General features: G+C 38.8%; 1 protein-coding gene across 2 annotated transcripts in view; it reads right to left on the bottom strand.

Annotated features, from left to right (window-relative positions):
* Nucleotides 1-15,727, bottom strand: part of KLHL20 (kelch like family member 20) — a 77,479-nt gene that overhangs the window by 59,958 nt on the left and 1,794 nt on the right. For both annotated transcript variants that reach the window (XM_081254576.1, XM_081254577.1), the window contains one exon: nt 1,419-1,992. In XM_081254576.1, coding sequence (XP_081110702.1) covers nt 1,419-1,992 — 574 coding nt within the window. The remainder of the gene's footprint in view (nt 1-1,418; nt 1,993-15,727) is intronic.

The raw sequence follows: 15,727 nt of genomic DNA, 5'->3' as shown, positions 1-15,727 counted from the left end.
AACTTCTTGTTTACTGCCCATTTTTCTGTTAGGTCATTGGTCTAGGTTATTGACCAATAGGAGCTCTTGATGTATTAAGGATATATCATCTGTAATATGAATTGAAAATATTTTCCCCAGTTTGTCTTTGATTTTTGTCTTGATATTGTTTTGTTTTACCATGCAGAAATTTTTAATTTTTATATAGTCAAATCTATCAATATTTTCTTCTATGCTTTCTGGGTTAGAAAGGCCTTCTTCATTTCAAGATTATAAAGGAATTGCTTCATGTCATCTGCTACTATTTTCATGGTTTCACTTTGTATTTTTTATATCTTTGATCCATTGGAAGTTATACTGTTGGACAGAAGAGTGGTATTAAAGAATAAAATGAACCATGTCTTTCCTTTGCTTAAAACCCTTTAATGGTTTTCTTTTCTTTTTTAAAATAAATTTATTTATTTATTTATTTTTGGCTGTGTTGGGTCTTCGTTGCTGTGCGTGGGCTTTCTCTAGTTGTGGTGAGCAGGGGTTACTCTTCATGTGGTGTTCAGGTTTCTCACTGCTGTGGCTTCTCTTGTTTCAGAGCGTGGGTTCTAGGCGTGAGGGCTTCAGTAGTTGTGGCTCAGGGCTCTAGAGCACAGGCTCAGTAGTTGTGGCGCACAGGCTTAGTTGCTCCACAGCATGTGGGATCTTCCCAGACCAGGGCTCAAACCCATGTCTCCTGCATTGGCAGGTGGATTCTTAACCACTGCACCACCACAGAAGCCCTTTTAATGGTTTCTATTGGTCTTAAGATTAAATTTCAAATTCTTAACATGGTCTATTAACTCCATTAACTGTAATTATTTATTTATTTAATTATGAATTCAATGGCTATCTTCCCTGCTACATTATAATTTCCACTAGAACAGACACTCTAGGCATCTTGTTCATTACTGTAGCCTCTGTTCCCAAGCACAGTGGCTGAAGTATAGTAGTTTTACAAATACTTGTTAAATGAATAAATGAAAAATAACAGGTTTAATTTAAAAATCCTTCTAATAACATCCAATTTCATTTTTCTGATTATTAGTTCAAATAATCTCTGATCTACAGTTTATTCTGCTGAACAATCATATAATTAGGAAGGAAGTGCTTTATAAAAATGACCAATACCAAGTATCCTATCAGTAATAAACTGTACTCTGGCTTATAAATTAGCCTTTTATGAATATGTCTAGGGAAATCAATCCCTGAAAACTTTAGTTTTTGCTAAAAGAACACAAAATTGTCCTATAAAATAAAAACCAGGCTTAGAATTTATAACATTTCTTTGATATTATGAGTTAGAATTAGCAGTAAATACCTAAACAGGTATGCGTTAGCAGAATAGTGAACCCATATTGTTCTCCTGACAAATACATTGTGAATGCATCAAACCACCAAGTACAACTCACCTCTTGAAAGTTATGTTGAGTGAACTTGTCTGCTATCCTTAGCAACTCACGACATGAATGTGTGTCAGCAAAAGCCCGAATGCCCAGGCAGTTAGAAGGATCTAATTGTCTCTTTAAGAATTCACAACAGGCTTCCTGTATTTCTGCCAGCTGAAGGAGGCAAGCAGCTGGCAGAAGGGTCTGAACATTGCCCTCTTCCACAGTTATCTGGGAGGTATATGCAAAGTCTATCAGTAGTTCCATAGCCCTCTCATCTATGTCTCGGATCACAACTTCCGTCTGACGGCTCTCTGCCAATTCTCCTGTAAACATAGCTCGGAAGTAGGGACTACAGGCTGACAAAATGACTCGATGGGCATATATCTTCTTAGCGCCCACAACTAGCACCACATCACACAGCTCCCGGTGCTTTCTCAGAAGGTTAATCACTTCCAAGGTTTGTCGAGGGTGCTTGTCTGAGATATAGGGCATGCGGGCAGGTTGGGGAACCCCTTCTGGCAGTTTGTTGGGGTCTCCAAGGGTGCAGCGGCTTGTTACATCCATTCCAGTCTCTCCTGGTCGAATGTTGGTACACCTACAGAGATGGGGGTGGGAGAGAGAAGAGAAGATGGCAATATTTTTAGAAGCTAATTCCTGCATTTCACATGTATATTGTATGTAGAAATTCAGGTGCTAACTTACTAGGTAAATGCCACAAACTTAAATTATTGACAAATAATTAGAACTAAGATATTTGGATTTTCATAATCATCACACTGTATCTATCAACATGGAGAAAAAAGAATCTATGCCCCTCAATTAAGATGATAACTATGCTTTTAACAAATATTTACTAGTTCTTATATTTTACAAAGCATTTTGCTATGGACTGAGGAAAATTCAAAGAAATATAAAGAGGCAATCGGGGAACCTAATTATCTAGAAGGAGAGATACATGAATAGCCAGAAAGGGGGCAACCAGGATAAAAAATGTAGTTCAGAAAGGCAAAATCTATAGTTATTTGTTTATACTGGAACATAGACCTGACTGGCATAAGCTATCAGGTTATTACAAGGGTATGTATTTTTTTGTGTGTGAAGTAGGAATATTACATTGCAGTTTTCCAGAGCTTAGGTGAAATATCCTACACACATGCTTCAGATCGTTATACTTCTGCTTCTGATTCTCTACTTATTAAGCAGTCTTCTGACTCATGTGAGTCTTAGAAACTAATCATCTATGACTGTACTGAGATAGTCTTAATACTGGCCTGCAAGAGACAGTATCAGTTTACTACCCCTAAAGCTGTAGCACTGACAAGACCTACAGTATAATAAAACACTAGCGTGTTGACAGAATCCCCTGGGAAGGAGAGGAGAATGTAAAAGGACATTTTAGGAAGAAGAAACTACACTTAGCTCTTCCTTTCTTCAGCAGTAACCTGTTTTTCCCAAGTACTTATAAATTCAATATTTCTACGCTTGGCCTCAGCCTACAGGTAACTGTATTATTCTATAGTACAAACTGTTCATTATCCCTGACATCTGGTAGAAACAGCACTGTTTATGCTTGACAATTTTAAACTGAAACATAAAACTGAGCAGTTAAAGGATAATTGTTACCACCCATGTAAACAAGCAAAAAAGCTTTTAGCCACAGTACTTAATGGTCTCTTGTTTGTAGTAGATGCTGAAATAATAAATCATGTGGTTAACAGTGGTACACTCAAGCTTTAAAAAAGAACCACCATTAAAGACAAGACCATTTAAAAATTTTCCATTATAATACTGACATTGTATGTTGAAATTAAAGAGTTTTTGTTGTGACCTTAATTATGTACACAAAGATGGTACTGTTGAACTCAGACATAAACAATTTTTTTTTTTTTTTTTTTTTGCAGTACGCGGGCCTCTCACCGCTGTGGCCCCTGCCGTTGCAGAGCACAAGCTCCAGACGCGCAGGCTCAGTGGCCATGGCCCACGGGCCCAGCCGCTCCGCGGCATGTGGGATCTTCCCGGACCAGGGCACGAACCTGTGTCCCCTGCATCGGCAGGCGGACCCTCAACCACTGCGCCACCAGGGAAGCCCATAAACAATTTTTTATTTCACCTAAGTACAATATGGAAGCTAATTTCTACATATCTACTTTTTTTTAAAAAAAACAGTATGCAAATAAAAACACTTATGATTGTATTAGATTGTATAGATTCTGACTTTCAATAATCGGTAATTTCTCTATTCTTATCAACTGTCTGGTTTGCAAACTTGGAAGGAATTCTCTTAAATGTGGTCATTCTCAAAAGTTGTTTTCTCTGCTCTCTATACACTTTCTTGGGGAAGTGCATTTAATCTCATGGTTCCCATCACCCATATGTGAATGGCTAAAGGATTCTTAACCCCTACCTGGATAAATTCCGAATTTGGATCCATATGAATGTCCCACCAACACTCAAACTCAATATATCTTAATGATATATCTAAAACTGATTCCTTGACTCTCTACTTTTGTCCAAGTATATGTCTCTCCTCTAGTCTTCCCCAGATCAGTAAAAGGCAGTTTCATTGTTCCAGCTGCTCAGGCCAAAAATCTTTTTTTTTTAATTAATTAATTAATTTATTTGTTTTTGGCTGCATTGGGTCTTCGTTGCTGAACATAGGCTTTCACTAGTTGTGTCGAGTGGGGGCTACTCTTTGTTGTGGAGCACAGGCACTAGGCACACGGGCTTCAGTAGTTGTGGCACGCAGTCTCAGTAGTTGTGGTTTGCAGGCTTAGTTGCTCCGCAGCATGTGGGATCTTCCTGGACCAGGGCTCGAACCTGTGTCCCCAGCATTGGCAGGCAGATTCTTAACCACTGCGCCACTAGGGAAGTCCCAGGCCAAAAATCTTGGAGCCCCTTCCCTTCCACATACCCTCAAACCCAATCCATCAGCAAATTCTGTCATTCTACCTCCAAATAATACCTAGAATCCAACCATTTCTCTACCTTTCCACTAGTTCCACCCTAATTCAGGCTATCCTCACACTTCTTTACATGATAATAGCCTCATAATTGGTCTGCTTGCTTCCACCTTTGCTGATTTATATTCTCTTCTCTAAACAACCAAAATGATCCTTTAGAAAAGTCAGACTATACCATTCCTCTGTTCAAAATCCTTTAAACACTCATATCAGTAGCAAAAAACAAAGCCTATAGAGTTTACGAACTTCTATATGACTCCTCCCCTGGCTAACTCTCTGAATTCATCTCCCTTACTTTCCCCTTACTCATGGTTCACAGACTTCCTTGCTATTTCTGGGACACGCCAAGGCCTCTCTTGCTTCAGAGTCTTAATCCTCCTTCCTGAAAGGTTCTTCCTCAAATATCTGCAGAGCTCATTCCCTTATTTCTTTTAGATCTCTGTTCAAATGTCAACTTATCAGACCACCTTACACGAAACAGCATCTTCTACTTCTACTACCCTAACACCCTTTACTGTGCTTAATTTTTCTTCTTAAATAATTACCTCCTGATATAATGTATTGGCTTTCTCTCCCAACCAAAACATAAGCTCCATGAAAACAAGGCCTCTGTTCTCTTTTACTCAATGCTATCCTTCAACACGTGGATCCAGTGCTCATTAAATAGCTGTCAAATAAATTCAGCTTTTCTTCCTGCCAAAATAAACTATACCCTCCAAACTTTGTCTGGTTCTCTTGAAAGAATGCCCAGTTTGTAGCCAGGCAAACATAGATTCAAACCTTAGCTGCATCATTTATTAGGTATAATCTTGGGCAAATTACTTAACTTCTCTGATCCTCAAGTTCATCATTTGTAATTGTGGGGATAATTACACTTACCTCACAAGGAAAATGACAGTGTTGGGATTTGTCTGAATGTAGGTCCTCTGACTCCAAAGTCAGTGCTTTATCCTGAACTGTTTTGGTCAACTAGATGGAGCATTTGAAACGGAAATGATCCTGGCAATCTGGTTTACTTGGTTGTTGTTCTTAGAAGGGAGAAAAGGCAAGCACGCTGCCACATGGCTGGACTATGCTGCTCTTTTAGGAGAATGAGAAGGAGCAAGAACACGGATCACTGAGACGATAAGGAGTGCCTCATTTTAAATCTTCTAAGAAGTTGTATTTATTTCTAGCAATTTAATTCTAGACACTATATTTAATTCTATACATTAAGTTATTTCTTCTGTGGTTCTGCTATTTGTTTTTGTAAATGTTTACTTTCAAAAAATCTAAGCCCACATCCTCCAACAGTCTCATCACATCCAAAGGGTTCTACTGGCAGAAATGGTTCATTTTTCCTACCCCCCCCACCCCGCCCCATACATCCCCGTACATTCTTCTGGGCATCTTTGAGGGGAGGTTATAATAAGTGTCCCAGAAATAGGTTGTGTTCATACCTTGTCACATCTATATTCACAACTTCTTTGTTTGGAGTCCGATGGATTAAGTACTCTAATGATTTGAGGGGTGGGGTGGTAAACTAAAGTGGGAACTGCTCCCCAGCAAGAGGAAAGAACCCTAGGAAAGCTATTTTTTTTAACCACTTTTTAAAAATTGAAGTATGGTTAATTTACAATGTTGTTAGTTTCAGGTGCAGAGCAAAGTAATTCAGTTATACATACATATATGTATACATATATATATATGTTCTTTTTCAGATTATTTCCCATTATAGGTTATTACAAGATATTGAATATATTTCCCTCTGCTATACAGTATGTCCTTATTGTTCATCTATTTTATACTGTGTATATGTTAATCTTAAACTCCTAATTTATACCGCCCCCCCCCACTATCTGCTTTGGTAACTGTAAGTTTGTTTTCTATGTTTGTGAGTCAATTTCTATTTTGTAAATAAGTTCATTTGCTTTCTTGTTTTTGTTTTTTGTTTTTTTGATTAGGAAAGCTTTTAATTAAAGGCTTGGGGGAGCAAGCCTGATTGTCCAAGTGAAAATTCATCTGGAGAAACCAGAGGATCTCAAATTATTTGCTTTTCTATCCCAATAGTGAACTAATGACATTACAAATATATATATATATATATATATATAATATATAAAGAAATTGAACTCAAATAACATTTTTATTAACTTAATTTTCAAGACTAATTTACATATGTTTTAAGGCTGAAGGAGCTAAGTGGAAGGATTATTCTGGACTCTATCCACAGTTAACAAACTAAGGAGACCAAATAGAGCTTTTGCCTTCTCCCACAAAAGGACTGCCAATTGCTTCATTTGCAAATATTTTCTCCCATTCTGAGGGTTGTCTTTTCATCCTGTTTATGTTTTCCTTTGCTGTGCAAAAGCTTTTAAGTTTCATTAGGTCCAATTTGTTTATTTTTGTTTTTATTTCCATTTCTCTAGGAGGTGAGTCAAAAAGGATCTTGCTGTGATTTATGTCATAGAGTGTTCTTTCTCTGCTTTCCTCTAAGAGTTTTATAGTGTCTGGCCTTACATTTAGGTCTTTAATCCATTTGGAGTTTACTTTTGTGTATGGTGTTAGGGAGTGTTCTAATTTCATTCTTTTACATTTAGCTGTCCAGTTTTCCCAGCACCAAGAGGGAGGAGATATGGGGATATATGTATATGTATAGCTGATTCACTTTGTTATAAAGCAGAAACTAACACACCATTGTAAAGCAATTATACTCCAATAAAGATGTTAAAAAAGGGGGGGGAAGGACTGCCAACTCTAGGAAAGAATCAGTCTTTCTAAAACCAAAAGGGTATAAAATCTGCCAATCAGTTTAGCAGATTTTGTATTCATTAAGTGCTTATGAAAAACATAACTTCAAGATAAAGTCTATTAATGGCATATTTTACCATCAACTCTCTCAAACCTTAACAAAATCTTATTTCGTTCTACCAGCCATGTACTTCAGGGGAAGCTGACCATGTCCCCAGCTTTAAGGATGAATGCCAAATTCTCTTGCAATTTTAGGTCAGGATGAAGCTGATAGTGAAGAGGCTACACTGGAGACGCAGAGAGAACTTGGGTCCAAGAAGGTACTATTAGGCCGTGCATCGACCAGCCCTGGAGCTCATACTACCTACGACCTTCTCGTTATGTAAATAAAAGATGTCCATATCGATTAAGCCAGTTTGAGTCAAGAAACTTTGTTACTTTCAGCCCCAAACTTTCTGATACCAAAAACACAGTAGTTAAAATGTGAAACAGGGCTTCCCTGGTGGCACAGTGGTTGATAGTCTGCCTGCCGATGCAGGGGACCTGGGTTCGTGCCCCGGTCCGGGAAGATCCCACATGCCGCGGAGCGGCTAGGCCCGTGAGCCATGGCCGCTGAGCCTGCGCGTCCGGAGCCTGTGCTCTGCAACGGGAGAGGCCACAACAGTGAGAGGCCCGCGTACCACCATAAAAAAAAAAAAAAAGTGAAAATTAGCCACATGTTCTAAATTTACTAACCAACTTTAATACAGAAAATTGCCCTTGCTTTGACTGGCCAACTACTCCTGTATATAGAGGTTCTTGCTCCATTATTATCAGATTTTCTGAATATGGTACTGATAGATTTAGAAGTATGGTTTGAATTTGTGCCTTTTCTTTCAAATGAAGTAAAAATGTTGTTAGAAGACTAGATACTCTTTCTTCATGGCTGATTGCCCAATTCCTGTTAGGCTGTTACATTAAGTTTTAAAATACTGTTTCTCTAACACCAGCTATGCGGGGGTGCTTGGTAAAAGCACACATTCTTAAAGGAGGTTAGAGAATCAATATTCTGGAGGTGTAGTTCCAGAGTCTGCATTTAGAAAGCAGGTTATTTTAACACAAATTAAAGTTTGACTAATAACTGGCTAATAAATTTGACTAATAAATAAAATTTCTTTATTAGCGGAAACTGTTGGTTTTTACAAAGAGACTATGTTGACCTAAGTTGAAAGGAAATAACAACATGGAGAAAGTAATGATTCAAAATGTAGCTATAAAGGAAAGAAAAAAAGTAAGAGCGAAGTCTTGTCAAACATACAAAATGAAATAAAACAAGAAGGATTCAGATTTACCAAAATGTCAATAAATCTAAAAAATCAGACATTATGTATGAAATCATTTTAAGAAACTGTAGAGACTTCCCTGGTGGTCCAGTGGTAAAGAATCTGCCTTCCAATGCAGAGGACCCGGGTTCCATCCCTGGTCGGGGAAAAAAGATTCCACATGCCGCGGCGCAACTAAGCCTGCGTGCCACAACTACTGAGCTCTCACGCCTCAACAAGAGAGCCCGGGGGCTGCAACCTACAGAGTCCACATGCCCTGGAGCATGCACACCACAAGTAGAGAGAAAACCTGCATGCCACAACTAGAGAGAAGCCAGCATGCCACAATGAAGACCCAACATAGCCAAAAAACAAAAACAAAAAAAACCCTAATTACATTTGAATTTCTACATATAATTGGGTGGAAAAAGCTGCTATTAAAATTTTTTCAATTATTCTTTCACATTCTGTGGGAAAGGGCAATGTTTATTTCAGAGACAGATGGTGCTTTTAAGAAACATCTATTTGGGCCTTTTAATTATAAAATGCAAGGTGAGGGCCCCTTGGGATGATAAAGACCATTAGATGTACTTCGTCTGCAGTATTTTTTGGTTTGTTTTGAAATTTAAATTGAATTTGAATATCATTAGGAGGGCTTGGAATCTTAGTTCACCACAGACCCCACCACTCTCTCTTATGTGAAACTATGCCATGCACTTATATGAACTACCTATAAGATATATGAGGATTTTGTTTTTTAACCTCTGTTCTAGAGGTAGCAAGATTGTAACAAAGAGAACTAAACTACTCAGTATAATAAAGTAACAGTAATTTCAAAGGGAGAAAGTTTTAGGGGGAGAAAGAGAATTAGAAAAGAAAAGAAACAGAGACTGATTAAAACTGGTGGCAGGTTGTGATTTAAGGAGAGAAACAGCCAGTGAGAAAATAATGAATGGCCAAACCTTTATGGCCTCCTTCATTATCCCTAAACTTTCAGTAAAAACCTGAGGTATTCAATGGCAGTGGTCAATGAAGGTGAAGAGAGAGAGAGTGAGTATGCAGTATTTCTAGAAGGGAGCTTGGCTGTGGAAAGAGACATAAACTACTATGTCTGTTTAAAGAGAGTAATAACTGGAAAATGATTATATATTGATGCAAAGAATGAGAAGGAGGGAGTTTTAAAATATATGTAAAGAGGGAGAGAATAAATGATGGAGCAAAATTCTTGAAAAGTGGGAGTATTTAGAAACAAAATACAGAAGAATGGATCTTAGACAAAAGGAAGAGGGCTCACCATAAGAGGTCAGAGTAAGGGAGTGGGAGGAAACATAGTGTGGAAACAGATACATTTATTTTTGGGTAAGGAGGTGTCAGGAGCTTGAGGAAGTTCATACCTGATGGCCTCTTTTTTCTGTGAAGCTGGGAGTTGGGGGAGCAGGTCACTTGCTGCCACTGAAAGGAGTGTTAAGAGGATTATGAGAAGAATGGGTAAGGATGTGAAATAGCTACTGTGGGGAATGAGTAAGCATTGATTAGGGACTCATAGAAATACTGTTGGATGACACTGTTGGCCCAAATGATATTAAAGACTCTGAATACAGTAGCATGAATTCCCTGTGGCTGGTTTTATCCAGCAGTAATCAACAGCCCAAATTACAGAATATAAATGCCTGCCTTAATCTAGAATAGGTAAATGCCATGGACAAACTCGGGAGTTCAGTGAGTGGTGGCTAGAAAATGGTTAAAGTGGTTGCAGGAGTAAACTGTGTAAAAACACAAGAGACAAAAGTGTGTTGATTATGATTAGGTCAAAGAACAGCTGGAATGGGCATTCAAGAGGTTATGGTCAGAAAACAAGTTATTAGGACTTAAAACGATTTCAGAGAGAGATTTTCTGAGTGATAGTAGGAATGAATTTTTGAAGTGAGTGAAGGTAAAAGTCCCAAGAATTTAGGAGGTCAAGGAAATGCAGGCTAGATAAATGGATGGGTCATTCCCATGAATACTGATATCTCAAATGATAGAACAATCAAGTCATGTGCATGTAGGAAACATAAACCAAAGAACAAATACAATATCTTAAATATTCTTCATGTTTACTAAAGGAATGCTACAACTTTAGTACCTCCCTAAGTACATTTAATAACAGCATTTCCACATACCCAAAATATTTGAGTCAACTTAAATTTCATAGCTATCATGGCACTCGTTCCTCAGATCTACTTGAAAAGTAATAGTCTTAATTGAGGAAAGAGTCATGTTCTATAAGTGGCTATGATAATTTGAAATCAAGCACAATAAAAAGTTTAGAAAAACATAGCCTTCTAAAGCATTTAAAATCAAGTTTTATCTCTTAGTCCAAAGACCTGCAGAATCTTTCCTTAGCTTGGAATTGTGCTCCTTATCTACCAAATGAGCATCTCTCCCTTTATGCTTCAAACATTTGTTTTAATTTGGAAATTAACAGCCTGCTCTTAAAAGATTCAGCTGAGTTGACCCTCACTTAAAGTCCTAAGCACACACAAATAGGGAGAGCTAGAGATATGAGCATACAAATCCTTAAAACAGAAATAACATCTCAAGGTGCCAGTGAGGCTTATTAGAAGAGCATCCACTAGGCAGTACATTCCCTACCACACCAGAAAGCCAGGCAGTTAATTCCTTAATCTGAAAGTAGGTCATGAATACTTCAGCCTTAAGGCATCACTGTTTATTGGATGAAATGAGGGTCAGCATTGGGTGCCTTGGCCCAGCAATCAAGGTAAGATGGAGAAAGGGCAATTGGCCATGCAAACAAGCTGGTCTCCCTTTATGTCAAGAAAGCAAGTCTTCCTAGGATACCTCTCAGCAACTTCCACTGACATTTCATTGGCAGCACTGTGTTACATAGCCAACCCCAAATGCAAAGAATATTAAACATATCAAGTATAATATTTTTTTCTTGTGTCTATATAGTAGAAGGAGGAAAGAAAGGAGAGGTGTTGAGTAAGCCAACTTGGCATGGCACACCAAGAAAGAGCCAAATCAAGCAGGTGTATCTTATATTACTATTTTTTAAAATTAATTAATTTATTTTTTGGCTGAGTTGGGTCTTCGTTGCTGCGCACGGGCTTTCTCTAGTTGCGGCGAGCGGGAGCTACTCTTCGTTGCGGTGTGTGGGCTTCCCATTGCGGTGGCTTCTCTTGTTGCAGAGCACGGGCTCTAGGCACACGGGCTTCAGTAGTTGAAGCATGCAGGCTCAGTAGTCGTGGCACACAGGCTTAGCTGCTCCGCGGCATGTGAGATCTTCCCAGACCAGGGATCGAACCCGTGTCCCCTGCATTGGCACGTGGATCCTGAACCACTGCGCCACTAGGGAAGTCCCCTTATACTACTATTTTAAAGCATACATTTTAGACTAACTAGAATAAACTGGAAATTCTAAAGACAAGAGATCTGAATGGGATTTGTTTTTTGATGTTGAACTCAAGGAGCTCATCTGTGATCTTCACCGTGAGTGAACGTTATCAATAAAATCTCTAGATACAATTAAATAAAACAATACCCAAAGAACCTAAAGCTTCTTACCCATTTATGAATCTTCAGTGGGTTTTCATCTTAGGCCCCACCTTAAACACCACTGGTACTCCCTAGGATTTTGCTTTTGGCATCTTCCTTTTCTGTTCTACCCTCAGTCACACCTACAACAACTTCAAGAATCTTCTGCATACTGATGACTCACAATTTTTTTTTCTCTCCAGCCCAAACCGTTCTTCTGCCCCAGATCCATATTCCAATTACATGCTGGCTATCTCTACCTGGCTGTTTCCTAGACATAATAATCTTAAAGAATACAAAAGAGAATCTATTCTTGGCTTAGTAAAACCTGTTCCTCTTCCTGTTTTTTTGTTTGTTTGTTTGTTTTTTTGTGGTACGCGGGCCTCTCACTGCTGTGGCCTCTCCCATTGCGGAGCACAGGCTCTGGACGCGCAGGCTCAGCGGCCATGGCTCACGGGCCCAGCTGCTCTGCGGCATGTGGGATCTTCCTGGACCGGGGCACGAACCCGTGTCCCCTGCATCGGCAGGCGGACCCTCAACCACTGCGCCACCAGGGAAGCCCCTCTTCCTGCATTTTTGATCTCATTATGGCAGCACCTAGTTTCCCAAGCTAAGATATTTGGAGTCATTTATATCGTTACCTTTTCCTCACTCTATATTCACCAAATCCTTTTGATTTTACTATTAAACAAACTCTTAATTCCATCCTCTTCTCTCAATCCCCACTGCCATAGATCTACTTCAGGGCCTCATCAGCTTTCATCTAAACTACTACAGTTCCTTTAAATTAGTATTTTTTGGCATTATTTTTTCCCTCTTTCTGGTCTACATCCTATCTTCTTAAATATCAGCCCCAAAACCAAATCTGATTTGTATAACAACATCCATTGGCTCTTAAATACCTAAAGGGTAAAGTTGAACTCTTTCCCATGGTTATAGCCTCATTTTCCATGATTTTTCCCCCTTGTTTCCCCTTCTTCCTCCCTCATATACTCTACACTCCAGATATACTTACCATTCCATACATGTTATACACTTCCAGGTCTTGGTGTCTTTTTGTGTTTTCGTTTTTGTTTTTGGCACAGCTGTTCCTTCTGTTTATGGTGTCTTTATTATCTCCCTTCTTTAATTCTTATCCTTTAAAGTACATTCTTTAAAGCAAATTCTTATCCTTTCTAAAAGATCCAGCTCAAATATCACCACCTCTGTGAAGGTGAGCTTTCCTCATCTCCACAGAGCACAGGTTTACATCTCTATTAAAATGCTGTTCATGGGACGTCCCTGGTGGCGCAGTGGTTAAGAATCCACCTGCCAATGCAGGGGACACAGTTTCGATCTCCTGGTCTGGGAAGATCCCGCATGCTGCGGAGCAACTAAGCCTGTGTGCCACACTAGTGAGCCTGTGCTCTAGAGCCCGTGCACCACAACTACTGAGCCCGTGCACCACAACTACTGAAGCCCACTCGCCTGGAGCCTGTGCTCCGCAACAAGAGAAGCCACCGCAATAAGAAGCCCGCGCACCACAATGAAGAGTAGCCCCCGCTTGCCGCAACTAGAGAAAGCCCATGTGCAGCAACAAAGACCCAACACAGCCAAAAAAAAAAAAAAAAAAAGTCCTGTTCATGTTGTATCATGGTACCTGTTTACATGTCTTTCCATCACTTCATCTATATATGTACAGTAAACAGGCATAGAACAAGTACTGTATAAATGTTTGGTGAGTGAATAAACCAATTCCTAATAAAATCAGGCTCGGTTTCCTATTTGTATATTTAAGAAAAGATGGAAGATTACATTGCAAAATGTTTTAGTATCTCTAAATTAAATCAATGATTAAAAAATAGTATCTTGGGAGACGGGCACACTGTTGGTGAGACTTCAGACTGGTATAATCTCTAAGGAGAGGAATATGTTAATATTAACCAAAATCTTAAAATGCACATACTCTTTGGGCAATTTTACATCTAAGAATTTATCCTATACTTACACAACTGGGCAAAAACCACATACAAGGATATTCACTGCAGAACTTGTTGTAACAGCAAACCGTTTGAAATAAATGTCTCTCAAAGGGACTGGTTAAGTATGGTACCTACAGATAATAAAATACTATTTAACTATTAAAAAGAATAAGGTGGGTCTATGTATTTGTCATATCTACAAGATAATGTGTGAAGTGAAAAAAGAAAGATACAGAAGACTGTACATGATGTATGAACATTAGTGTTTTTTAAAAAGGGGAGATATTCTAGATATGCTTGTATATGCATTACAATACTGAAAAATGCGTAAGAAACTGCTTTCAAGTGGTTCCTCTGGAGAAGAAAATTGGGAGCTAGGGTCAGCATTGGGAGACTTACTTTTCATTGAATATCTTATCTTTTAAATTTTGTAGCATTTACCCGTAATAGGTAGTTAAATAAATGAATGCAATGAAAATGCCAATTTTTTTTACTAATTTCTTTACTAATAAAATGCCAATCAGTTTCATAAAACTTTATGATTAAACATTGGAATACCCTAACAGCAATTTTCAATCTTTTCTTGTTCATAGTTTTTTCCCCCCTCATGGGAAAAGTCTGTAGATACTGTTCAGCTGTTCAGTCATTCAAACAATTATTCAGTGATCATTAGGTGCCAGGGATACAAAGATACAGAAGACATATGACACTCAAAGAGCTCACACTCTAGGGCTTTCCTGGTGGCGCAGTGGTTGAGAGCCCGCCTGCCGATGCAGGGGACACGGGTTCGTGCCCCGGTCCGGGAAGATCCCACATGCCACGGAGCGGCTGGGCCCGTGAGCCATGGCCGTTGAGCCTGCGCGTCCAGAGCCTGTGCTCCGCAACGGGAGAGGCCACAACAGCGCGAGGCCCAAAGAGCTCACACTCTAGTAGTGAGAACAAACATGTATTCAAATAATCTCAATATAAACAGTTATTTCTCATTTAAAGCTTCTCCAATAGCTGGTAAGTATAAACCCAACATTACTTTCCAGAGACTGCTTCCTGGGTTGCAGCAGCAAGAATGACAGCCCAATAAGGAAAGGGTAGGGAAGTGTGACCATGACTTAACATAGGTAGCAGGTAAAAGTAAAACCAGAGAGCAGTGGTAGGCCAGGCTCTGGCCAAGTGATGGTGATGAAAAAAGAACTGTAACTTAACAATTAATGGCATCAGGATTCTCCAATATGTTTAAACAACTGGCAATATTATATAAAAAAGCAAGAAAAAAATATGGTAGGTATGAGTGATTAAGCAAATATTTTATACAGAAATTACTGATAAACCAAAAACATTCTCATGCTGTGCCTTCTCTTTTTAAAAAATAATAAGCTCATATTAAACAATTACATAAGATATGACATTTATGGCAGCTGAGGATGAGAAGCAATCAGTGGTTCTTTCAATCATGTTAGAAGTTGAAGTGATGAAGCATTTAATATATGTGTTGTTAATTTCTTCATGTACTTTCAGTCAAATATTATTCCTACTTTAAAGTCAGACACAAATAAGATAATGGTATTTGTTATATCCATAACATCTTTTCATCTGGCGATATCAAAGCACTTGCAAGCATTCATTAATTCCGAATATTCTGGTCAGATACATTACAGAAGTAAACTGGGGCACAAAGAAGGTGAACAGGTCAAGGGTAATCAAAAAAATCAATAACTGATTTGGAAGAAACATTTATATTCTGGTTCTTGCTCCTGGTTCTAAGTCATACCCCCATCACAAAATGCTTCTTCTCTTAAAAGGGTCTACCGGAGCTATTTACCTTTGATGTTAAACAAAAATGATTA

This window comes from Mesoplodon bidens (genome assembly GCF_964165515.1).
Source record: "Mesoplodon bidens genome assembly, chromosome: 2".
Lineage (NCBI taxonomy): Eukaryota > Metazoa > Chordata > Mammalia > Artiodactyla > Ziphiidae > Mesoplodon > Mesoplodon bidens.
This window is presented reverse-complemented; position numbering and strand designations above follow the sequence as displayed.